Genomic DNA, 25714 nt, shown 5'->3' with positions numbered 1-25714 from the left:
GGATGTGGTAGCCATTTCTCAGGCTTCCTCCTCGCCGGAATCGAACCCCGATTTCTTGCTACCTGGTAACAGCCATGGTAGACACAGTCTACCATCAGCAGTTGACAAGTGAGGCATTTGAAATATAAATTGTCATAAGCATATGCCAGTGTCATTGACAAACGGTGTACAGACTGCGACATAGAACTCCAAGCTTTTTAACCGCAACAACTTTAATATATGCTATTGTAGCTGGAATTACCTCGGCTGCACCCACCAGACTTGCCCTCCAACAGGTTTTTGTTAAAGGATTTAGTTCGTGCTTGCTGCCTTCCTTGGATGTGGTAGCCATTTCTCAAGCTCCTTCCTCCTGGAGGGCTTCCTGCCTCCAGAATTGAACTTTGATTCCCCACTACCCACAACAGTCGTGCTAGACACAGAGTTGACCATCATCAGAAGATTCTTTTTTGGAATCTTCACTGTGAATAAATGTGAGTGAGCCCATCTGAGTCAATATGCCTGATTATTTTTTGCAACGTCTGTAGTCTACCATCCACAATTTTGATGATACCCATGATGTGATTATTGGAGATATTTCATTTTTGGATTTTGCACTGTTTGCTGTTGTCCAATCGATTCGAGAATAATTTCATTAAATTCAGCATATATTTAAAAAAAAAAAAAAAAAAAAAAAAAAAAAAAAAAAAAAAAAAAAATAATACACATATGATTACTGGTGGTGATATTTGATCCATTTTTGGTTTTTGGATTGCAATTTTGGACAATCGATTTGACAAAAGTTTCATTGAATTCATTGCAAAAAACCTACACATACCAAATTTGGGTTGCATAGTGAATTTTTTCTGCTTTATTGTGTTTTGGCTACACTGTGTGCCGGGCCGACGTGTCTATCCACACACCCCGAACAATATTTCAATCAGACAGTTATTAAAATATGCTTATCACTCAGAAGATATTTAATTTTTTTATATTATCAATATAAACTGAACAAATATTTGCATTTTATCAACACATTTTTATTTGTTGTTAAAAGAAATCCTTCCATCACCCTGTCAAAAGTGTATTACATCATAAGCCCCATCTGAAAGTTATTTGTACTTTGGAAAAGTAATTATAATTTTCCTGAACACTTATAGAATGTCAATTGAAAATTTAAGAGTGAACTGGTGAATTATTTAAATCCCTGAAATTCAGAAAAAAGCTTTGAAATTTAGCAAAAAAATTCACGGAATAATTCAAATAGCAGGAAGTAAGAATAATTATGTTAATAAGGATTTTGGCCACAAGTTAAGATATTCAAAAAGTCAAAGCAGTTATTGGAAAATGTTATATATCTTTGGTCTTTTGATTTATCATACATCAACAGTACCACCAAAACCTGTATTTATTGTACTTGTTTTAAAAAATAAGTTATTTACAATCAATCTTTATATTTTTGTAAATGACATGATGATTTTATAATGGAATGAAAAGAATAAATCATTCATCAACAACAATAATTTTAGTCTTATCTATCAAATATACTGATCAAGTTTCAAATACTAATGCATTATAATTCTTGACACATTCATCCTTATCAAAGAGTATGACTAATAAAAAAAAATGTTTAAACATCTGGGTTCATACTGACATTAAAAAAAAGTTCAACTAACAATTGTTTTTTATATCCACTGCTAGAAAATTTTTACAATTCAAACTGATTAAAAAAAAAAATTAAATGCCGCCTTAATACCATTTTGAAGTGGGTACAAAATTGACCAGAATTGTCCGTGAGATGTTTTATAAGTGAAGCACATTATAATTCATCGTGTGATAATTTCTCCAGTGGTCTACAAGCTGCTGGGGTTTGAAATTTCAACAAGTATTCACATTTATTTGGCTCTGAAGCGCCTACCAATGCATTCTCGAGTCCGCACGAGACGAGCACCTGTAAGCATAAATAAATTGTTTTAAACCATCTGCCCGAATTAGGCTAAATCAATAATAACTGCATTTCTTCTGAGTACTTTTAAGGTAGATAAATAAAAGAGAATGCACTGGACGGACAGAATAATGAAAGAAAAGAAACAAAGGCAAACGAAATGAATAGAATTAACTTTTGTCACACTATGACAAGAATAGCAAATGATAAGCCATTTTAATTAAAATTAGTGAATCCTTACCTTGGCTGATCTTTGTGGTCCATTCCAACAACCAAGCCCTTTTGTATAAAGCATAACATCGTAAGACCCTTGCTCGGCCCAGCCTGCCCATACGCCAAGCTTTGTTTCTGCATTGCTAGATTTACTTGACTGAAGTACCTAAAAATCAAACAATATAACAAATAAATAAATAAATATGTATATAATAATTTGAAAGCTTGTTTTTGATTAATTATTTCAATTAACTATTATTTTTATGTAAGGTCTTGGTTGAGATGAAAAAATTAGTGTCACGATTGGGATTTGAACCCATGACTTTCAGCTCAATATGCCGCTGCTCTAACCACTATCGTGATCTTGATCCACCCGGACACAACTCCCCATATCAACCTACAACCTTTCGACTTTTCTCTCTTTTTGCCATTTTTCAAATGACGTGTAATCAGGATTTGATTCTCAGCAACTTATGAAATGGGCATGAGGGGATGTTGGTGAAGTGATACTTCTTTACTTATTATATATTAATTCATTTATGTTTATTAGTCTAATGGACCATGTAAATTATTTCAATTAATTATTCTTTTTATGTATGGTCTTGGTTGAAACTTTTTGGATAAAATACATAATTAATTATTGGAGTATTTCAGTGCTAGTTCTTGCTGGGCACATGGGTATGGGGGTAGTGAAAAGGGCAAAGTGCCTAAGGCTTAGGATATCTGATCCTCTTGACCTGGCCACCATGATCCAGCCCTCTGAGGGGGGAAAAAAAAAACCACGATTAAAAGGAAGTGGGAGCTTCAAAGGGCCGGATCGGCAGTCAAGTCGCTAGCCTCTGGAGCATCAGAATTGAACATGAAGACTCAATCGACTAGGCCATATGAGTGAGCCATATGCACAGACAACATAATTTTAGGCTAAAGCACGTGTATATGTCCTGCATGTAGATAAATGTTGCTCGACATTTTCCAATTAATTTAAGGGTGTTATTATTTTGCTCTATGAGTGAATAATGTGTAAATATGAGAACTTCAGATAAAACTGAGGTCTGACCCCAGACTGCCAAAATCCAAATTCCGTGCATGTGGCAGTTTGAGCTAAATAAACCATTTACCTAATATCATCTAGACGTATCCAGAATTTTTTTTATTATTTAACCATAGTTTAAACAAACATTTATTATTTTTTATATAATGGAGTAACAGGTTGCTTGCTTTTGTTTATACAGGATTTTAATTATTTGTTTTCTATAAATAGCGTTAGCTACTCACGTATCAATTTTAAAAAATAATGCCACCCTTAAAGTTGAATGAATTTAGGTTTCATATTTTGCATACTAAAAACAGGTTTGCTTGTAAAAATAAGACATTTTAAAAAATCGAAAACAAATAAAAATCTCAAAGAACTATTCATACTCGTTGCTTAAGTTGGCCCAAATGTGTTCAATTGGGTTCAAATCTGGATTTTGAGCTGGCCATACCAAGCGTTCAATTTCAACCTCATTCAGGTAGTCATCCACAATACATACGCCTTGGGGCCTGACATTATCCTGCATTGGGGAAGAATCTCTCACTGCTGTGGAGGGCAAATGGAACTATTTGTTCTTCAATTGTCTTGCAAGTACCTCTGCGAAGTTAGATATCTTCCTTGCACAACAATCAATTCGGTCCAAGAAAATGCCACCCTAGAACATTAATGACCCACTGTGGAATGTCACCTGAGGTACTGTACAGCATGGGGCGTACATTTCTCCTGAGCATCTCCATATGAAATTACGCCCATCTGAAGATTTGAGGCCAACTCTCACCTCATCTATCAACAGAACTTGTCCCCAATCTTCCGCGATCCAATTCACATGTTTCTGTGCGAATTGAAGACTAGCCATTTTCTGAGCTGTGGGAAATTTCGGACTTTTCTTATCTAATTTCCAGTAAAGCTGCAGTGTCTACAGCCTGTGCATGAATCTATCATCTCTTTTGTCTGTAGATCTAGGTTGACCTGTTCTGGCTTTCTTGTGTGAAAGTGCTGAAGAACCCTTCCTATTGTAGAGTGATTTACACTCAGTCTCCTGGCAATTTCATGGAGGCTGTATCCTTCCTCTAATATTGTTATGAATCTGACACTGTCTTACTCATCAAAATGCCTGACTGTTTAAGAATAAGAATAATATCAAATAAAATCAATGAAGGAAAAAGATTAACTCAAACCGATCTTTAGGGGTGACAGAATGATAGTACATAATGCTACTTTTTGTGCATATGGTATTAATCAGTAATAAAGTAAATAAAGAAAGTAAACAAAGCATTATTTACTGTTTATTTGAACTACGATAGCTCCTAATTACCTGTAACTAATGTAGAAAGATAATGGATTTAATTTTGAACTAAATAAATTGAGTGATGTGTTAAATTTGTCCATTAGTGTATTTGTTTTAAGTTTAAATGAATAGTGAGCGCTTCCAATTCTAAATATAAATAGTAGAGTAATTTCATTTTACTTACGTGATCAAATGGGCAAAGCTTATAGGTGTATTCTCTATCAGTATACGAGAAGCATTGCCCTTCCAATGGAGCAAATTCATCTTCCAAACCATAATCTTTTGCCAAAACTTCTTTAAGTTGATTAAGCTCTTGTTCTATTTCCCTCAGGGCTTTTTGAGCATTTTCAAATTGAGCTCGAGCGTAGTTTGCTTCTGTAATCAAAATGTAAGAAATTGGAAATAAATAACTTGCAACCAACATGTGAATTGTGCTAAGGAATTATTAAGGAGTATCAACAAAGAGAAATAAAGTAACAAACTGAGCTGTTGTTTAACATCGATGTTTTTTGTGGCTGGACACAATTTTATTTATTTATTTGTGTGACCAGTTTCGCATAGTCAATTTTGCGTAACTGGGGAGTGCACATGTGTTAAGTCAGGTTAGATTTGAAACAGGTTTGGGTTTTGGTTAGGGATTAGGATTAGGGCAATGTTAATGTTCATCAACATAGATAGAAGGCAATGGGTTTCTAATCCTTAAAGGGAGTTTCTCTAAGGCCTAGATAGTGCAGAGGGCAATATGAAGTGTACAGCTATTGCAATGCTAGCCAATAGACAAGTTGATGATATCACTAGTGAACCACAACAACCTATCAATTTTATTTTTTTCCATACAACATGACAAACCCAGATAAATGAAAAGTCTATTCAAATTTTAACATAAGATATAGTTTTGGGCTGGATGCATATTTTTAATGGGTTATGTTGTTAGGGATATGCTACATAGGGTAAATATTAGGTATGGGTTGGGTTAGGGTGGGTTAAGACTAGGGAAGGGAGAAGTTAGGTATGGTTAGGTTAAGGAAGAGGTAGGTTAGGTAGGGTTACCTACCATTAGAGAAGAGTTAAGTTAGGTTCCGAGGGATCAGAATAGGGAAGGGTTATGAATTCTTGATAGGATCTACCAACAGTTGTAATTGATGATATTAAAATAGATCGAAAGCATGGCAGTAACTATTCATTTCCTTTTTCATCAAGGCCATACCGTGATCCAGAGTATTTGTGAGTAGAAAAATGGTCAATACATTAACTCAAAATAATTTAACATATCTTACCCTACTTGACTTACCTAACTTGTCCCTAGCCCTGATCGTAACCCTACCTAACATAACCCTTCCCTTGTAGTGATGTAGTGATCGAGATTGAGGTCAAGGTTAGGAAGTGCTACTTAATCCAAAAACAGTTCTACCAAGTTTTCGACTTCTTATTTGAAGTCATCCTCAGGGCTTTTTGCTTCAGGTCCATACTGTTGCACAATGTTGTTGAAAAAGGCCATGATGAATATGTTAGAACCTCAGCTGATTTATAAATTCTTGATAAGATCAACCAACTGTTGTAATTGTAATGACATAGTGATCATAGTTGTGGTCATGATTGGGGGTGCTTCTTAATCTAAAAACATTACTGTTACATGGCAATGTTGGGACTGAGTCTTTAAAGAAATTTGAAAGTGTCTGTAAAAATTTAATTATGCCAATTAGTAGACATATTTAAGATTGTTTTGCCCTGAGAGGATTACAATAGGTCGAAGGCTTGGCAGTAACAATTGAATTTTTGCAATAAAATAATTGGTTTTTGAATCAAAACTATACTGTAAGGCCAAGATAGGGGAAGGGATGTTGGTTAGGTTAAGATAGGGAGGGTTACAATGAGGGAAGGGATAGGTTAGGTAGCGTTAAAGTTAAGGTGATGAATGAGTTATGTTAGGAAAGGTTAAGAAAAGATAAAATCCCTTAAGGGGGGAGAGGAGATTAAGAACAGGATTGGTTAGATAAGCATTAGAGTTAGGTATGGGTTAGGTTCAGTAGTTTTGGGTTAGGGAGGGTTAAAGATAGGGTTGGATTGGGTTAGGTAGTGTTAACATTAGGAACAGGGTAGGTTTGGAGGAGTTAAGATTGGATAGAGGTAAGTTAGGTAGGGTTAAGTTTATGAAAGATTTAGGTCAGTTAGGGTTTAGGGAAGGGACAGGTGAGGTTAGGAACGTGTTAGGTTAGGAACTGATTAGGTTAGGTAGGATTAAGATTAGAAATGGGTTTGGTTAATATAAGTAGGAATAAGATTAGGAATGGGTTTGGTTAAGTGAGGTAGGATGGGAGTGGGACTGGTTAGAATAAGTAGTTTTTTTGTTTAGGGACGAGCTAGATTAAGATAATGTTAGGTTAGGGTTAGGAGGGATTAGGTTAGGTGTAATTAGGAGATGGGTTAGATTATACAGGGTTAGGGATGATTAGGTTAGGACATAGCATGCATATGCAAAGCAGGAGTTTCTGTACCTTCAATAAGGCCTTTAGTATTTTCATCATATTCAAGTTCGATATTAACTTCATCTGACTCATGTTCTTGTTCAGTAGTGGCCATATCATTATCTTCTTGCTCTTTTTCCCAGTTCTGGAACAATTTTTAAAAATAATTACATTAGTTACAGGAAATAATATTTCAATAAATATTAATCGAATAAAACAACTGAGATTCATGGACTGAAATAGGAAGCTGATCTTAAGGGTCAGCTCACATTTTCGCCTTGATAACCGTAGACTACTTTTTATGTGGAAAATAAAATAAAAGAAATTGACAAAAATTTCAATCTTGTGTCTTCACAAGAAAGGCTGAAGCAAAGGATTCTTACATCCTGCCAAGATATCAGTCCTTCTTCCATAAGGTGCGGCTTCAGATGGAAAAAAAAAAAAAAAAAAAAAAAACATATTCAGGGCAGTCTGTAACTATTATGTGAAGGATCCCAGTGTGAGCATTTTTTTACAAGGTAATAAATAAATAGTAGAATTAAATGGACAAAGGTGTCTTTGAAAATGAAGGAATTGCAATATATTTATATAAATTCAATAGAAAAAATAGTGAACTATTTAAAAAAAAATCTTGGGAGGATAAGAAGTAAGTAGGCAAAAGGAAGAGCTGGTATAATTTTTTTGTAGTCTCAGTAATATGGGGCTGAGAAAATGCCATGAACCGAGCTGACTGACAGACCATTGTGTATTTGTTTCTGGTCTATTGCAACAATGAAGTTTTGATTATTTTACTCAATAAATCACAACTTTTTTGAAAAAAAAATCTAGTCACCTCTTCTCTTTCTTCATCCCCCATTTCAGCTTCTTCTTCTTCTTCAAGGTTCTGTTCGTCAGGCATAGGAGGTTCTTCAAGGACTTCCTCCTCTCCTTCCTTCTTAAATAACCAGATCAAGTTCATATAATTTGTCAATGTAATGATCCACACACTATGATTAAACATAAAACTTGAACAATTGCACATACCTGAGCAGCACTTGGTGGCACAAATATTCCTTTTTCAAGCATATACAGCGGTTTAAGTCGGGGCCAAACTGTGCTAATGAAGTATTCAAAATCAGCCTCTGTTTTGTCATCTCCCAGGAAAAACTAAAAATTATTTAGTAGTGATTAGTTTTAGTAATTAATTGAAATAATCACAGAAACATGTTAAACCCGCGAGTGTAGACGACCCAGTGCCAGATCAACAGGCCAACCCCACTTTTACCTTTACACAGAAAGTTACACTTTTATTAGACTTATTTTCTGTTGAATGTGCTTACTTATGGCAATTTGAGCAAAATACCATGATGCCTGATCATAAGGAATGAATTCAAATTGTTTTTTAAACAAACTATGTACCTTTAAACTGAAAGAGAAACTAAAGTGGAGTAGGGTGTAACAAAAATATATCCCACCAACAAATAAATAAGAAAACCTATCAAAGCTAAAGTAAATAACATGAAAAATATCATTATCTGTAATTAATTTAATTGCTGGTAGGAGGGCAACTCCAGGTTTTGGGTAGAAAAACCCTTGCCTATTTGATATTTGAAGTTAATTTCAGGTAGGTAGCAGGCAATGTTTCGACCCCCTGCTCTAACATGCACCACCTATTGCAAAATCAGAAACCAAACATATTCAGGTATAGTTAGGAAAGAATGGAACAACAACAATGAATAAACTCTGGAGGCAAGTAACCCCCCCCCACCAGCCTGTACTGTCCGAGTATTCTCATGTGCATAGGGAATGGTTAATGGGAGTTACTGGAAGCCCTAGGCATTGCAGAATGTAATAATGTTGCTTATAAAGGGAGTGTGTTTTGGTAGGGTTAGGGCTAGAGACAAACTAGGTTAGGTTAGGTAAATGTTAAGGTTAAGGATGGGTTGGGTTAGGATAAGTTAAAGATAAGGGTGAGTGTTCAATATTATTACAGCCTTCATTTGTAAAAGGCCATGGGTTTCTAGTTCTTAATGGGAGTTTTCCAAGGCCCAGCAACACAGAAGGCATCGATTTTGTGTAACCGGGGAGTGTGCAACGGTTGGGTTAGGGTTAGGGTTAGGTTAGGTAGGGTAAGGTTAAGGATCAGCTAGGTTAGGTAGGTTGAGGTTAAGGGTTTGATATTATTACAGATTTGTAAAAGGCCATGGAGTTTTCTAAGGCCTAGACAGTGGAGATGTAGGTTTTATGCAACTGAGGAGTGTTTATGAGGTGGACTAGGTTAGGTAGATTTAAGGCTAGAGATGGGCTAGGTTATAGATGGGTTAGTTTAAGTTAGGATGTTAGTTATCACTACAAACTATATTCATAGAAGGCCATGTTTCTAGTCCTTAATCCCCTGCATGCCTATCATGAGATAATTTTCATTTATTATCCCAAGTTAACTGGGGCCAATTTTTTCTTACCTCTGGGTTTTATCCTGGCTAGTTTCGTTGTAGTTCTCACAATTACACACACAGCTCTTTTAGTACAACCTACCGCCAGTAGATATTATCAAACACAATGTTGGCTACTAATAACTAAAGGAATGTTTTAATGTAATCATTTTGTTGTATTTATTTTGGGCCAAATGTGACCTTTTTTAGATGCCAATTTGGTACATAAATAAAAGCTAATTTTACAAAATGTGAAGAACTAACTTTTACATGTCATAAGTATATAAATCTGTCATTAAAAAATGGGTGATTTTTGGGACATACTTCAGTAAAAACTTGTAAGGCAAGGGGTTATTGGAAATTTCTAAGGCCTAGATGGTGCACGTGTCAATTTTGGTGGTTGTGGTCAATAACTGGGTTGGGTTATGCAGGGTTAGGGTGGATCATTATCATAAGACTTCATTCGTAGGTCATGGGTAGGTCTTGTTTTAAATGTGAGCTTTCTAAGACCTAGGCAGTACAGAAGGCGTTGATTTTGTGTAACGAAGGAGTGTGATGGATTTGGTATGGTTAGGGTGTTTGCTGTCAATGATGTTGCTATCATTAAATACATGATTGATAGAAGGTTCTAGTTCTAGATAAGCAGATGCTGCTTTCTTAATACCATCTATGAATGAGTTTTTGAATGACAAACCACAGCAACCTGTCACTTTTGTTTTTGCAACATAACAAACCTAGATAAATGAAAATTCAATTCAAACTTTTCGATAGGCAAGGCTAGTTATTTTTAGTTTATTTATTTTTGGCCAGGATGCACCTGTTTTTCTTTGCATGACCATTTTTGCATACAAGGGAGTGCACATGGGCTGGATTAAGTAGGGTTTCAGTTACATCCACGAGTTTAAGTTTTTTCATGGAGCAGAGAAAGCGAGTGTGAAGCATGACTTTTAAAATTTTGTTCTTCAATATTGAGATATGTCAAATTAATAGAGATTTCAGACAAAATCTAATCACTAAAATTGCAGACACACATTAATAAAACAGTTCTCCATACCTTGATTTCTTCTTCTGACACTTCACTATCTTTGTTTTGATCAAATATCTGTCTTGGTTTCATCTCTTCAATTTGTAGTCTATTAAATTAAGAAATATTTGGTTATGTTAATACAATTGGGGAAAAATATGGCTAATAATTATTCTTTACATGTTATCTTTATTGGAATCTAGCATATCAAATGCTTCCTGCGCTTCTTTTCTTTTTAATTCCTCTTCTTGTTCAGCCTTTTCCTTCTTGATAGCCTCTTCTCTTTGACGGTAAACTTCCAAAGCAGCATTTTCAGCTGTCTCGGCATTTAGTTTAGCTTGTTCAGTCTCATCCTTCAGTTTCTGTGCTTCAATTTTTTCAGATTCTAATGCTGCTACTCTCTCCTGAATATAATGAAATAAGTTGGTTTGCAATGAAAATTGGAAAAGAATTAAGGAAAAAATATTTTAATTTAGCTACACTAGATTTAGGTTATATGTTGTTACTTTAGTATAATTTGATACCTAACTGAGCAAACAATATTGGTATTCAAATGGAGTTTTTAAAAATTTTTATAAGTTCAATACCAAGTAACTCTTTAGGAAAAAAAAATTGAAAATTGTAGCTCAATTTTAAAAAAGTGCTTCATATATAGTAAAAACTAGAAATCAATATATTTTTGTATATGACCATATGAATCGCATAATTCGGTTCATTAATTTTACCACATTTTCTTTCAAATAATTTCCAAAGTAATATACTTTTTAATCAAAATTTTCGATTAAAATTGTAACCTGTTTCACTAATTTAGTTCTCTTTGCAGTGGCAACAAATTGAAGGCGAAGAAGGTTTCCTTGTTCTGCAAGTTTCGCTTGCTTTCCTGCAGCTTCCTTAGCCGCTCTTCCCAACTCCTCACAATTATCAGTACAATTATTAGTAAGATACTCATCCGAAGCGTCACAACAATCTAAAACCATCGTAAAAAATTTATAAGTGAAGTAATAATGCATTAATAAATATGCATAACTTACCACAAAACCCGTCATTAACTCTCGACGATGGAACAGTCAAAGGTGTGAAGCCTTTATTTGCGCAATAGAATAAGCCCGAAGGGCAAGCTGATGTGCCTGGTTCATCGGAACCATCTTGGCAGTCACAGTAGTCGTCATTTACGTAACTAAATGGCACCGTAAATAAACCATCTAAACATGTGAAGTCTTTAAGAGGATCATAAAGAGGCAGTTCTGAAACAAAAATTAATTTATTAAAAAACTTTAATAATATATCATTGAGATACATATGATCTCTGCTTATAGGAGTTTGTGCTAGGTAGACAAAATTGTGCAACTGATCAAAATCCTGGAGTATGTTGTTCACTCCTCCAATAAAGCTCCCTTTAGCATTTTAGCATTTCAATGGTAGTAGGAAGTTGATCCCATGAGTTTATCCAAACTTTGTTCAATAACTTTATATTTATAATTTCATTTTTTATTTAACTTTTTTTTTTTTTTGACAAATTGAAAATCGAACTACAGCATTGATTTCAGCGTAAAAAATCCTTTCAAATGAGGTGATGGAAGGTATACAGTTCAATTTGATATTTTAAAGTAGGACTGTCCTATGGTACCCTGTTATTAAATGTGTATTTTTTGTTTTTTGGATAGCATTATCTGTTCAACAGATATTCAGCCAGGCCATCTAAAAAGGACATCTTGTAAAATACTACTACAGTACTGTATAATCCACACTAATGCATGAATTTAACCTCCTAACTTATTTTGTTTAAAATTAAATTAACTGTTTTTCTACATTAGTTACAGGTAATTAGGAGCTATTGTAGTAAAAAGAAACAGGTACATTATTACTAAACGGATGGAAGAGTATATTAACGACCTCCAACACTTGACAGCATGATGGTTCTGATCAGGGTGAATTACTGATAAATAGTATGAGGTGATCAGAGGAGCTCAAAAAGATTTTTCTAATGTCAAATAAAGGCAGTAAAAGCGTTGTGAAGTTCAATAAAGCACCAATGCAAAATAAAATAAATAAACTGCCCAAAAAGTTATAATAAATAGAATGTATATGAATAATAGGAGAAAAAATGAAATAAATTGGCTTAGGAATTAAAAAAGACCTTCCTAATGTGAAATAAAGGTTGCAAAAAGCACTATGACGTAAATTAAAGTACCAATGCCTAAAAAAATACAATAAACTGTCAAAAAAACAAAACAAAAAAACTTTATAATAATTTAGTTTTTCTAGATATGACTTTATTTTATTTACTGATCGCCAATTTTTATAAGCTCAAATCTGCACATTACTGTTCACACACATGCACGTGTGCAGAGTTAGACTATCACTTCTTGCAATCCACTGGCAATTCCAGCTTTTGTAATTTATAAAAAATTACTGGCAGGTCTCGAGAATCAACAACCCCGGGTGTTGGCAGTCCAGAGTCATACCTCAGTTTTATTCATCCAGCCTCCGAGGTAAACCGTCTCACACTCTTAAATACATTCTTTCCTATTTACATACCATTCAAACATGGTAGTGGATTACTTGATCACCTTCCACAGATATTACATAATTATTCTAATTGAGAGTCGATTGGGAACTCAATATTTTGTCATTGGCCCTCTCACACTACACAATCACGCCAATAAATACATTCACTTTCAACACTCACCAGGAGAAAAAAACTATCAGTATAATATACAATAAAACAACCCTGCTTCCTCCAGGAACCAGAACAGTTGATCCTAATACTTGCTGTTCTGCTCAAGCACAATTGTCATATCAGGGGGGGAGCATTCCTACATGCTCTCTATATGGAGTCAAGGAATTTCACCCTTTAATTACATGGGACACATCAAGCAACCTTTCTCTACATGTTGGACACATACCCGGGTTTTGGCACAAACATAAGTGTCTGTGTGCAAACCTCGCTTGGCCTATTCTTAATCGGATGATCCCACTCCTACGAGTCATTTCTTCCGAGGGCCATATATCGACAATGCTCCTGATATGTGAGAGCTGTTTTAGCCCATTTATGCTGCCACTTTCTTTTAATCATGTTCTTTATATTTTTAGTGTCAGAGGGCTGGATCATGTCTGGAGGTCGTCCCGGGCCTTAGCCGCCTCATCTGAGCCTATGTATCAGGGGACCCAGACAAACACCACCATTTTGCTGAAACCTTTCAGTTTATGGTATCTTTTCAACAGGACCATCATGGAGAAACTATCACAAATAGCAGCAACCACACTAAGGGAGTCAGCCCAGGCAATGTCACCATTATCTTGAATCACTACAAACACATGCCAAATCGCTTATGAGTCCACCGTGTAAACCACAAATAATGCGGTGAGAGTCCCAAACACAAAACTATAGTACTACATATAATAAAACAACCCTGCTTCCTCCAACAATCAAAACAGGTGACCCAAACACTTTCCAACATGCTCAAGCACAATTTCCATATCACCATCCCTACACGCCTGCTCAGGGTGCAACGATGCAATTATGATTTAATTTAATATTTAATACAATACCCCAGAGAAAAGCTCACACCTAATTGTTTACGTTTTCAACACAAATAAAATTAGGATCTTGCAACAAAATGTTGAAAATGATTATGGTAAAAAACAAAATGTAGTTCCATAGTATACAAATTCTGAAATTTGGCCAGTTCGTCGTACATGACTGATAGTATAAGCTGTAAACCATTAAAAATGACAATGAAATGAGACAATATATTTATTTAAAATACGTTTTCTTACTTGACACTGGGACCCCTTTGGGCAACGATGGCAATATATCTGTGCATATTATAGGAACAATTAAGTACACAGCAAGAACGATTACGTTTCTTTCTATCATTTCAGCTCTTATTCCTTTTTATGTCCGAAAGAAAAAAAAAATTAAACTGTCCAAAAGGATCTCTCTTTTAACCGGAGAATTAGATTATCCGCTGGAGGATAATAATCTCGACTAAGCAGCAACGCGGAGCACTGGCATGAGGCTGTCACGAAGCATTTTACAACTCGGAAATGATACTATAAAGTTAAATTTTGAAATTAATTTGAATAAAACGAATCGGCAAAGTGAAAAACGTTAGAAATTTAACCACGCAAGCTTTAACAGGTCACAAGTCATACCGGCTATCGATTGTGTCGGGGCTCGACCTGACAGACTCTGCAGGTACTCATACCACTAGCGTCACTGGATGAGAATTTGGTGAAGTTCAGTTTTGTCTACCGCTAATGAATTGTCAAATTGAAAAGAAAACATAGAAGCAAATCTAAATAATTATTTGACACAATTGTAAAAAGCATTAGTTTGTTAAAGAACCTGAGAAAAAATAAAAAATGATTGCGCTATATCTCTATGGAAGTTCTCTATAATAAAATTTCACTCGATATTACATCTCAGTCTTCCTCTTTTTCAAATCCCATTTCTGTTATCTCTTTTCGTTACGGTGTAATTCTTTCCAAAAGAATTCTCTTAAAAACTCATTGTCCTGCGGGTCCTGATGCCATTCCTGTTTACTGACCGTGGTTTTTGGTGGCCCTGCGAAGGACCGGTGTTATGGGTGTAGCTGTTGGTTGAAGTCCGTGTACTGATATCGATAAAGCCGGAGTCGGTAGACTCGATAGCGAGCGAAAGGACTCCTGCTGCAGGCAGCCACGTCGGGTGATGAGAGTACCCTTGTTGCTGTAGATAGTGCTGGCGGTTTGCTACATTAATGAGAGTTAAGAACTCGCAGACGAGTCTTAACTCCGAAGTAAGTCGGTTGAGCACTTGCTTGTACATATCATTGTCTGCAGCATGGAAGGCGAGTCCAGTGTTGACACCTAGTGGATAACTTGTTAACCATAAGTGGCCACTATACCTGCAATACTTCTTCAAAACTGTATATCTCTCTCAGTTCTTCTCTACATATTATTTATTTATTATATTAAAATGTAAAATAGGGCTTTAAGCCTCCCTACGCCCTAAATTATTCAGACATACATTCATGCGACAAATCCCAGCATATGAATGCTACAGCGAGACATGGGCAAATGCCGATCATATTCTACAGTACTCGCACTTCGGAGGGAAGAGAGGAATTCATAAAAACCCTAGTGGATAATGGCATCCCCCTACCCACAGACAGGGTGGAAAACAAAAAAATAGTCAACGCCTTGGGTGTATATATGAGAAGAAACAAAACAGAAAGTTAATAAAATGAAAATAATAGTAGCAAGATATGAATACTAAATAAAAGTGAAATAAAATACATAAAAGAGAAGAAGAGAAATATGGCTGTGTAACTAAATAGGCAAGGCCAAAAAAGAGAAAAAAAGCCTCCTTACATGTACATAACTTAGAAAGAAATTTAATTTTATTAACATAGTAAAATAATAATAAAAGCAATAATAATAAAACATACCGATCATTACGATCAGGACCCCTGACGCTAAGCTCACAATGAAAAACATGATGAAAGAAAGATGGCAGCGTCAGTGGGCGGGGTCATCTGAGAGGCTCTGCGAGTCAAGAGCATGACAGGTAGATGGCCTTCACAGAACTTGAGCCGGAGCCGAGGGATCGTCTTTACCAGATTGAGAATTGGCCATACGCGGTTAACACAGGGCGTCTGCTTTTGGGCTCAAGCCGCGCAGGTGTCCCTTAAAAGAGAATGGTTGCTCGATGTGTCCTACATAATAGAGGCATATCATGCCTTGGTTCTATACAGAGAGCGTGTATGCATGCCGCCGGATTTAAGAATGGTTCGGGAGCACAGCAGTCGTTTTCTGGGTCCCCCTGTTCCTTGTTTTATAGGACGTGGGGGTAGTTTACTGTACATAGCTATATTCTATGTGTTTGTCATTATGTGTATTGTTTGAATGCGTGTATTTATTAGGGCGAGTGATGAGGGGTGATGGTGAAATATATATGTCATTTTTAAAATAGAGAAATGTATGTCATTAACGCCCTTCCAGCAGTCTCTAAGGTTGACGGAAGAATATTTATAAAAGTACTTCATCGACTCTAATTTAGGTTAGATTATTAATACTGTGTATAGGTCGATGGAGGAATATCCAATACTCCAACGACTAATCAGAATGAGTGTAATGTATGTATTTATTTGTGCGAGTGATCAATCCAATTTAAAATAGTATTAGTATAGGTTATAGATTGCATGCGTTTGGGGCTGAAATGACCTAGCTGTCGGTATACCCTGTCGGTGCCTAACCCCGTTGGTACGGAAGCCTCGATCTCCTGGGCATTTGGCTTAAAGGGGATACTAGCGACCCAGCCACATAACGGGGTTGGTGAACTCCCTGATGTATAGGCACTAAGGTCAGCACTTCAGAGAGTGACAACCCTTCGGGATGAAAGTCCTAATAATAAAACATAATAAAATATACAAAACAATAATGATAATAATATATTCTTTAAAATATAAATTATTTATAATCGAATGATGAAACCATATTACAAAAGAAAAGCAGAAAGAGAAAGTAGGTAAAAGGAAACAGGAAAAAGAAAAGGTAGAAGGATAAATTCAGGTTAGGAGGTGATTCATATCGTTTTTATGAACTCAGATGCCATGGGCCTGAAACAAGCCAGCGAGGAAGCAGAACGTATTACCCTGGGAAGCAAAGTCCATGGAATTTCCCCTGCAATTCTAATTCCTAATTGCAATTTTTCAGTTATCCTTATTTTCTTCTCCTTCATGCACGTTACATTTCCTACCATTAATTTCCAGCTCTCCTCTCACAGAGTACCAATATCATTAGGAAATTGGGTGAGATGATATTTTGGAATAGGGGGTATTCGACAACCCGCAGTGATGTCAATAAGCAATATGGCACGTTTAATGGAATAAAGCAAATGTATTCCTGTACAACCCGATCACACAGCAATCAATACCGACTTTTCCTACGTCAATGAAATAACGAAGAGGATAGATATGGAATTCTACCAGGACCACATAAGCAATGCTAATACGATAAGGATGGCATCAACAGGAACTTTACGTACTTCAGTGGAATTCTCAAGAAGATGGTTATGAAACTCTATCAACGTCAATGATCTAATACTTCTGAGAAGACGAGTTGAATCGATTGCACTGAACTAGAAAATAAGAAGATACAATAAGTCAGAAGGCTGCATTGCCTGAGGAGCACAGCATTGCCTAGTATCCTCATCATCATCATATTAACATCACCTAGACAATGGTGATACTGGAAGGATGACGTCAGTGATGTATCACTAGGACTGTAAGGAAAATTACCGCTACACAAAGAATTCCAACGACTACAGCAGGGATATTTAGGATCATGGATTCAACTCAAGGTTTTCTTATCCAGGATTTTATAGCCGGGAACAGACTTACCCCCGATGCAACGCTATGCGACGCTACCCGGTGCTACCCGACGCCATCTCTCGTTTTGGTAGGGTGTGCACATCTATGAGATGTCATGCGCCCGCCACGTACAGTCACACAGCGCATATCACAAATCAGTATCACAATCTCAACGCCTCTTTTGTTCTTACGGCACTATTTTGAGCAAAACCTTGTAATAAATTGTTAGTTAAACTTAATTGTTTTAAATAAAGTTATTCCGGAGTTTCGATCAATTTTCTGCCTAACCATCATAACTAAATAATTTTTATAAAAATTTATGAATTTTTGATTTCGTTTGATTTGGTTTACACTAAAATAAGAATGTTGTAATTAATATAACGGCAAAATTACATGTAGTTAGTTTGAAATAAACTACAAAAAATATGAGTGTCCTGTTCTGATGCTACCCGACATTACAAAATGGTGTAATTTTACGAGCAAAACTAAAAAATAAATTCTTAATTAAATTTTATGAGCAAAACCGTGTAATAAATTGTTCCAATTTTAGTATATGTACCGCCGAAGCGAGTACAATAAATTGTTAGTTAAATTCATTATATTAAAAAATCGTATTCTGGTGTTTTGATTAATTTTCTACCAAACCATTAAAATTAATTTGTTTAAATAAAAATTAATTAATTTTTGATCTCGCTTAAGTTGGTTTATATTAAAATAAATATGTTGTAATTAATATAACGGAAATAATACATGTAGTTTGAATAAAAATATGAGTGTCCTGTTCTGACGCTACTCGAGGAAAATGGTGCAATTTTATGAGCTAAATCGTGTAATAGATTGTTAACTAAATTCATTATATCAAAAAATGGTATTCCGGCGTTTTGATCAATTTTCTGCCAAACCATTAAAATTAATTTTTTAAATAAAAAATAATGAATTTTTGCTTAATTTGGTTTATAATGAAATAAATATGTTGTAATTAGTATAACAACAATAATACATGTAGTTTGAATAAAAATATGAGTGTCCGGTTCTTTTGTCTTCGACTGTACTTGATGATCTGGACAGTTTCACATAGCGTTGCATCGAATAAGTGTGTTCCCCGCTTTAATTGTGCGAATTTGTATGAAAGACATGGCCTTTAATTATTATTGGACTGGCATTGATAGTCCTAGGGAATGTTGGGCTGAGTCGCTCATCAAGGAAATTTGAGATCGAGAAGACCACTTCTTAATCGTTATCGCCCTTTAATATTGGGAATTGTTTGTTATAGCCGAAAGTTAGTAATTATCAGTTAGTAATTTGCTTTACAATGCAGCTAATACAAAAAATATAAATTTTGAACTCTTAAGGGACTCCCTGTATAAATTTCATATTTCTCCCCAACGTCCAGCAAAGAAAGCTCAAGAGAATTTGTTGACCAGCAAATTGAAAATTCAAAGATTTTTGGAGATATTTCTGAACAGGAAACGATACAAATCATTCTTGAAAGAGTAAATCCACAATGCTCAGGTCTAATTGGACCGGGTGTTAAAATACAATCAATTGATGAGCTTTATCGAGAAATATCTAGGGTTGAATTAATTTTGACAAATAGAGCCCAAAAATCAAGTAAATTTTTTCCAAGGACAGTTCAGGTTTGGGCACAGATTTCTTTGGAAATGCGAAGAAAACCCTGGAAAAAATGACATAAAAAATATCATAAATTTAGGCATTAAACCGGAAATTATTCCTGATTTTAAGTATGAAAGAATGTCACCCTTAAAAATGATTCGAGGGACAATTCCCTTTTAAATAATAATAGAAAGGGTGTCCATTTTTATACCGCGTGAATCAAAGAGAAAACAATTGACATTCTCATCAAACATTTCAAAACCGTTTTAATTACCCCTCTAACAAATCCAATAATTATTATCCACGAACACTCTGGATCAAGGTATGGTATTGAAGAAGAAAGCAAATTCAGTTGTTACTGCGTAGTTTCTACCTTTCTTAAGGCCATCATCAGGGCAAAACAATCGTTTATAAATCCCAGGCTCTGAAGAAGATCTCAATAAAGATCGATACGTTGGCGCGTTAAAGAAAATGTTTTACTAAACCTACATCATACCAGACCGCATCTCACGATCTCTAAATATTCGTTAATTAACGGTCACTAAATATTACATACTATTTATTAGGATAATATTTAGTTGTGTTGTAATTCACGTTTTTCGCTCGTTTAAAATTGAGAGGTATCAAAACCCAACTTTTCATTGGAACATCGCGTTGGCGGTGGATCGACAGGTTCGCACTTACAATTCATATTGAGAGGCGTGTTTGTTATTCCTTCAACTTGATGATGATCGTTTAATAATGCTTGAAATCCGGATCATCGTAAACAACAAATCTCTGAATCATTTACAAAAAGTGAAAAAATAAAGGCAATAATTTCTTACCCCAACAGATATTTTATAGTAAATCTGAAGTCTCATAGACGTTGCAAATCTCTTGGGACGATGTTAAGTTCCACTTCTCTTTTCACCTGTAGTGCTGACCTTGATAACTGTTTGAACTACTTTGATACCACTCCCAGAGGGGCAAAGGTTCTAAGTTAATGTCAATTAGAGTTCTACCACCGTTTATTAACTGGAAATTATGTGCACTCTCTATAACAGCTTGTTGACTGATGTGCATAAGTTTTATACACATTTTCCCATTAATTAAAAAACAAAAAGAAATTTTGTAAAATTTAATTTCACTGGTATATAGTTATATGAGAGGGTATCAGTTTCAATAGTATCCACATACGCCTTGGAAACATCTGTAAAATTTTTCTAAAGTGTTATTATTTTAGCTTCTCCATGACAGAAGTGATTCATTTCTGAATAAACAATTGCTAATAAAGATGGGAAAGTTTCCTTTGAAATTTACCAATTGTACAAACAGTATACTTCATTCTTTCCTTGGGGGATCGCGACGAGGCGATTTCCGACTTGTATTTGCCATGCTAGTGATTATGGGTTCGAATCCCCTCCTAATTCATGGAATTTTAATCGAAAATAACATGTAAAAAAATTATTGTACAAAACCCCAATGAGCAGTTGGACGTTAATATCCCCTACTTGATAGGAATTACTCTATGTTCATTCTTTCGTTTCTCAAGCCATATTTTTGGTTGTTACTATAGACATTCATTAGAATTAAACAGATTTGGCACGAACATGTGCAAGTGAATAAAACATTGAAACTAGAAATCTAGACTTATTTGTACACAGTGATTTGTAAGTACAACATTAGATTATATTTTCTAGAAGATGGCTGGTGTTGTCAATTCTGACAAGACAAGTGCAGTTGTCTTTTCAACAAGCCCAGCCTCAGTTAAGACACTTCCAGGGACATCTCTTCATTTTGGAAGAATGGTTCAAGAAATAGAGGACTTCTAAACGGCCAATGTTTGGAGGAGGTGTTGGGTGTCCAATGGCTGGTGTAGATGAACCGATGGTGTTGTAGCGGAAGATGTTTTTATTGACTCTAACAAGGGCCATTGTTATGGGTGGAGCTCATGGTCGAATTCTGAAGATTGATGTCGGTGAGCTAGATGTTGATGCAGCGGAAGTCGGTAGAATCGGTAATAGAAGGTCCTCGTGCAGCTGGCAGTCACGTCGGCTGTTGAGAGTGTGGTGACTACCCGTGGTTAACTGTTATTGGTGTCACTATTGCGACGCTACTGTGTCAATGGACTCGCCTTCCAAGAAGCAAACACGAGCTTGAAGTAGCTCCGTATTTAAGCAGGAGCTCAACCTAATAAACTCGTCGATGAGATCAATGCAATAAGGTTACTCGCAGCATCATCTCTTGCACTCTCAACTCTCTTTGATAGCTACCGATTCTACCGACTCCCGCTGCATCACCATCTGGCTCTTCGACATCAATCTTCAGAATTCGACCATGAGCTCCACCCATAACACCTGCCTTTCTTAGGGCCATTAAAACAATTCTGTTGAGCTTGCCGCTGTAACTTAGGTGAGATCTCATCGACGAGACTGCTTTAAGAAGGTTCAACCTCTGCTTATATACAGAGGTGTGCAAGCTCATGGTTGCTACATGGAAGGCGGAACCATTGTTGAACCATTGGCGACGGGTGGTGTAAACTTTTATTAACCACAGACAGTCAGAAATCTAGCAAATAACCTTTACCCATCGCCGTCTAATACACGCTTTTCTCCAGTCTAATAAAAACTCTGTTCCTCTCAACTACCCATATCCGCTGTATGGGAGTTTACTTATTAAAAGACTTCCGTGTCGACACTCGACTCAAAAGAATAGAACTGTACAGACGATATAAACTACTCAAAAGACTACTTGATAATAGGTGAAAACTCTTATTACAAAACAAACGCTTCATCTGCACGTCATTACTTCAACTGATCTGGACGTATGAAATCCAAAAAATCTAGTCACTCCTGTCCAAAATCCTTCGAACCATTGCCCAGGCTTTGTGTCCACAGAGATACAAATGGGAAACTCAGCAACGTCGGATGTCGAGTGAGCGATGCGTGCGTGTTGTTAAAAGGACCGTGTTGCTCGTAGCTTTCGTTGGCTGTATGCCCATTAGTGATGGAAAATCGTCGTAAAGGCTTGTATAAGCCGGTTGAGCCCTTCTTACAATATAAAAAAGTGCTGCATGTTAATTGGGTGCTATTTGAAACTTTAGTAATCTTCGGCACATCTATACACCTGTAAACTGTAAAATAATTTTCAACAAAAACTTTAATTTCCAAAAGAAAGAGGAATAATGCGATCCAAAGTTTGCTGATGCACTTTTAGTAACCGGGTCGTTTGGTGGCACTGAGAAGGATCGGTTGTGGATCTGTTGCGCGCCGTGGTACCAGACGGGTGGAAGCCAGTTGGTGTCGAATTTGTAGTATACGGCCTCTAAGAGCTTCTGTTGGCTGTTCGCTCCATTTGTAATTGTGAGAATTCGTCGACCAGTCTGGTATGAGTTCTTGTTGGCTTGGCTAGAATTTGGCACGCGGAAGCATTGTCATGCACAGTGCTCCTAGTCGTTAATTAGACTGTCATGGAATGCCATTCATCGATGTGTGACACAGTTTTTCGATTATCTGCCCAACAACAAATTTGTTTAACGTGCTAAGCGTGTGCACGTGAGGCAAGCACTGTCCTCTTGTGACATGTCAATGTGTGCACGCAACAACTCCGTCGATCTTTGAAGGGTTAAAAATTAACAATTACCCCTAGTAGTTAAAATGCCCTATAATTAAAATAATAACAGAAGAGGAACAGTGATTTACCGCACTTGCACACAGCCCAGTTGTGTCTGAATTTTCCAATTTTTCGAGTATCTAAAGGAAAAAACGCCTTTGCACTTACGTTTGATAATCTACTATTGTACTAAATGTTTGGAAAAACTTACGGATCAATTAGAACCGTTGTTGATGACGGATGATGGGAAATAAGTCTAAGAGTTGTTTAAACCTTCTTTTCTACAATAAAGTCACAAAAAATTATTAGCAAAATATATATATGTTGTAAATCACAGTGACGTAACCTCAAGATTATCAGTTGAGATCACCGACGATTCTCCCTGGCGGACAGTAACAGAAAGAGAGGACCTAAGGTATGATACCATGCGAATGCGTCAGGAAGCCGGGGAGTTACGTCATCTTGAGACAACAATATATATGTATTAGTTTAATTGAAATTTTGGAATGTAAAATTTTAATTGAAACGAAGAGTTTTATATATTGTACGTCACATTAAAAGTGGATCCCACGTTTCGAATCTAAGTCAAGTTTATTTTTCACGGCATCCTTAATGAAATACACGCTTTTCCCATATCAATTTTATAACTTGAAATATGCATAAAGAAAACGTTCTAATTGCGAAATTAATGTAATTTATTTTCAAGGGCTTAGGAAAAGGCGAAGTAGTTGGTTCAGTCAGGAAATAAGGCAGTGGTATAATCAACCCATCTGAGCGTACTTCTGAGACTGAAATCACATAATTTACGCAACGAAGCTCACGTTAGGCCGCTTGTTTCTTAATTAATTAAGTCTTATTTGATATTAATTTATTGTTGAGGGAAATTATATTTAAGTGGTTTTGTGGGATGTGATGATTTTGTAATAACTAAAGCTAGTATGATATTGCTAAGAAATATTAATTCGAACAGTGTCTTTACAATATGCTTTGGTTTAATATAAATTTGTTTGAAAGATTAGCCTAGTTGAAGGGAATGCGTTAAAAGTTAATATAACGTTAACATGTGATAAACTGTCAAACAATTCCTTTCTATCCTAATTGAAAGTTGTAAATTAGAAAATGCTTGCCGAAATACAAAGTGAGTAAAACTGTTACTTTAAAAAAATATAGTTTATTTTTTTATAATACTAGGTTAAGCGATGATAAATAATGATAATGCATAAATACTGGTGATGAGGATGCTAGGAACCAGGGGGTCGGTAATTCCCCAAGCCTTTTGGCATGTACTTTTTCTTGTTCCTTACTTCAGTTCAGTTGACTCGTTCATTCTTTTAAGGGTAGTGCACAGTTGTAAGTTTAGAAGTTGTAGACTGTCATTCTTCTTCCTGGGTCGTGTTGGTAACCTAGGTTATGTCACAATTGAACGGTTGTTTCCCATTCCTAGCTGTTCTTCCCCATAGTATAACCTACAAATGAGGTTATCATTAAAATACTAACCGCCATACCCCAGATGTTCTCTCAGATGCTAGGATACCACAGATAGATGCCACTCCCCTGAGTTTTACCCTGTCTAATTGTAGAAACGTTTGCCAGTTTATGGGAGGTTTCTTTAAACAGTTTACTATGCCTGGCACCTCTAGAGTCCATTCATTTCTCTTTTTGTTTGGTATGGACCCATTCTGAGATGGAGTTTGAACTTGTTATTACAATTATAGAAAGAATTACTATCCTTACTGGTTCGATCAGATCACCTATCTCTTATTGGCCCTGAACCCTTTGCATCATACTAAATTGCCAAAAAAATAGATCAAACCATGGGTTAAAAATAAGTACTTGGTTCAATGGCAATGCATTCTAGGAGAGAGTGCGCCAAAGTTCATTAAAGGACCATCTAAGACCCTAACGGCAGAACTAACCTAGGAACTAAACCTAGAAGTTGTTCGTATTAGAATGATAGTATAGTACTGATACTGGAGACATATAGACGCAGAGCAGAGAAAACAAGCCAGTGATGATACTATCAGAAAGAAGAAGATTCAGTAAAACAGGGCCTTTCTTGGTGGGAAGCCCTATACAAGCTGAGATTCTTACTCCTGGGAGAGAAAAGCCAAGGTTTGAAGGATACTTACGGGTGGCTTAACAGAGTTTTGGGATCTGGGGGGAATTGTTGCAATTCTTTTTCTTCTTGGTTCTAAGTTATTTCTCCAAAGTAGGTTTATCAGAAATGATGAATGGTGGTGTGAGTGCGGTGTTCAATCCTTTTAAAAAAGATAGTTCCTACTCAAAGTAAGTTGTTTTTAACGATCCGGATTTCGAGCTTATAGTTCATCATCAGGTTGAAGGAGATCAACAACCTGATGATGAGCTATAAGCTCGAAATCCGTATCGTTAAAAACAACTTACTGGGAGTAGGAACTACCTTTCTTAAAAGGATTAAGTACGTTTAGTTGAACCTAGCAGTTCTAAGCCGTTTAGTATTGAGTTATATATGAATGTTTTATTGACGAAGTTTTAGATCTGATCAATCTTTTTAAGCAATCGGTACCGTTTTTTCAGTTCAGTCTTTATAAGTCGTGGATGATTCTAGGTCTAGCTCAAATTTGTAAGGTTAAGTAATGCGACGGAGGGTGATGTTTTGGGATTTTGTGGTAGAGTTTGATTCGGTGAGCAGTAGCAGGGTCAGAGTTGAAGGATAGGGCAAGCGACATCAGAGTATGTCAGGATAGTTTTGACTGGAGGGGAATGGGACTGTATAATGAGCACAACAACGAACTCTACCCTGAGAGACGCCCTCAT

The 25714-nt window shown here is 36.1% G+C and overlaps 1 protein-coding gene across 2 annotated transcripts; it reads right to left on the bottom strand.

Annotated features, from left to right (window-relative positions):
• Nucleotides 1-1365: 1365 nt before the first annotated feature.
• Nucleotides 1366-14559, bottom strand: LOC106663349 (glucosidase 2 subunit beta-like). Of its 2 annotated transcripts, none has more exons than XM_014388142.2 (11): nucleotides 14136-14559; nucleotides 11387-11599; nucleotides 11150-11322; nucleotides 10536-10759; nucleotides 10386-10464; nucleotides 7944-8066; nucleotides 7753-7854; nucleotides 6951-7065; nucleotides 4640-4830; nucleotides 2163-2300; nucleotides 1366-1927 (listed from the first exon to the last, which is right to left on the bottom strand). In XM_014388142.2, exons 1-11 carry the CDS (start codon nucleotides 14233-14235, stop codon nucleotides 1796-1798), a joined length of 1590 nt encoding a protein of 529 aa, XP_014243628.1. In that variant the 5' UTR covers nucleotides 14236-14559; the 3' UTR covers nucleotides 1366-1795. The 2 variants fall into 2 exon arrangements, with proteins under 2 accessions (XP_014243628.1, XP_024083376.1); XM_024227608.1 differs by having other exon boundaries at nucleotides 7753-7851.
• Between the last annotated feature and the right edge of the window lie 11155 nt (nucleotides 14560-25714).

This window comes from Cimex lectularius, unplaced genomic scaffold, assembly GCF_000648675.2.
Source record: "Cimex lectularius strain Harlan isolate CLEC.00 unplaced genomic scaffold, Clec_2.1 scaffold221, whole genome shotgun sequence".
In the NCBI taxonomy this organism is placed as follows: domain Eukaryota; kingdom Metazoa; phylum Arthropoda; class Insecta; order Hemiptera; family Cimicidae; genus Cimex; species Cimex lectularius.
This window is presented reverse-complemented; position numbering and strand designations above follow the sequence as displayed.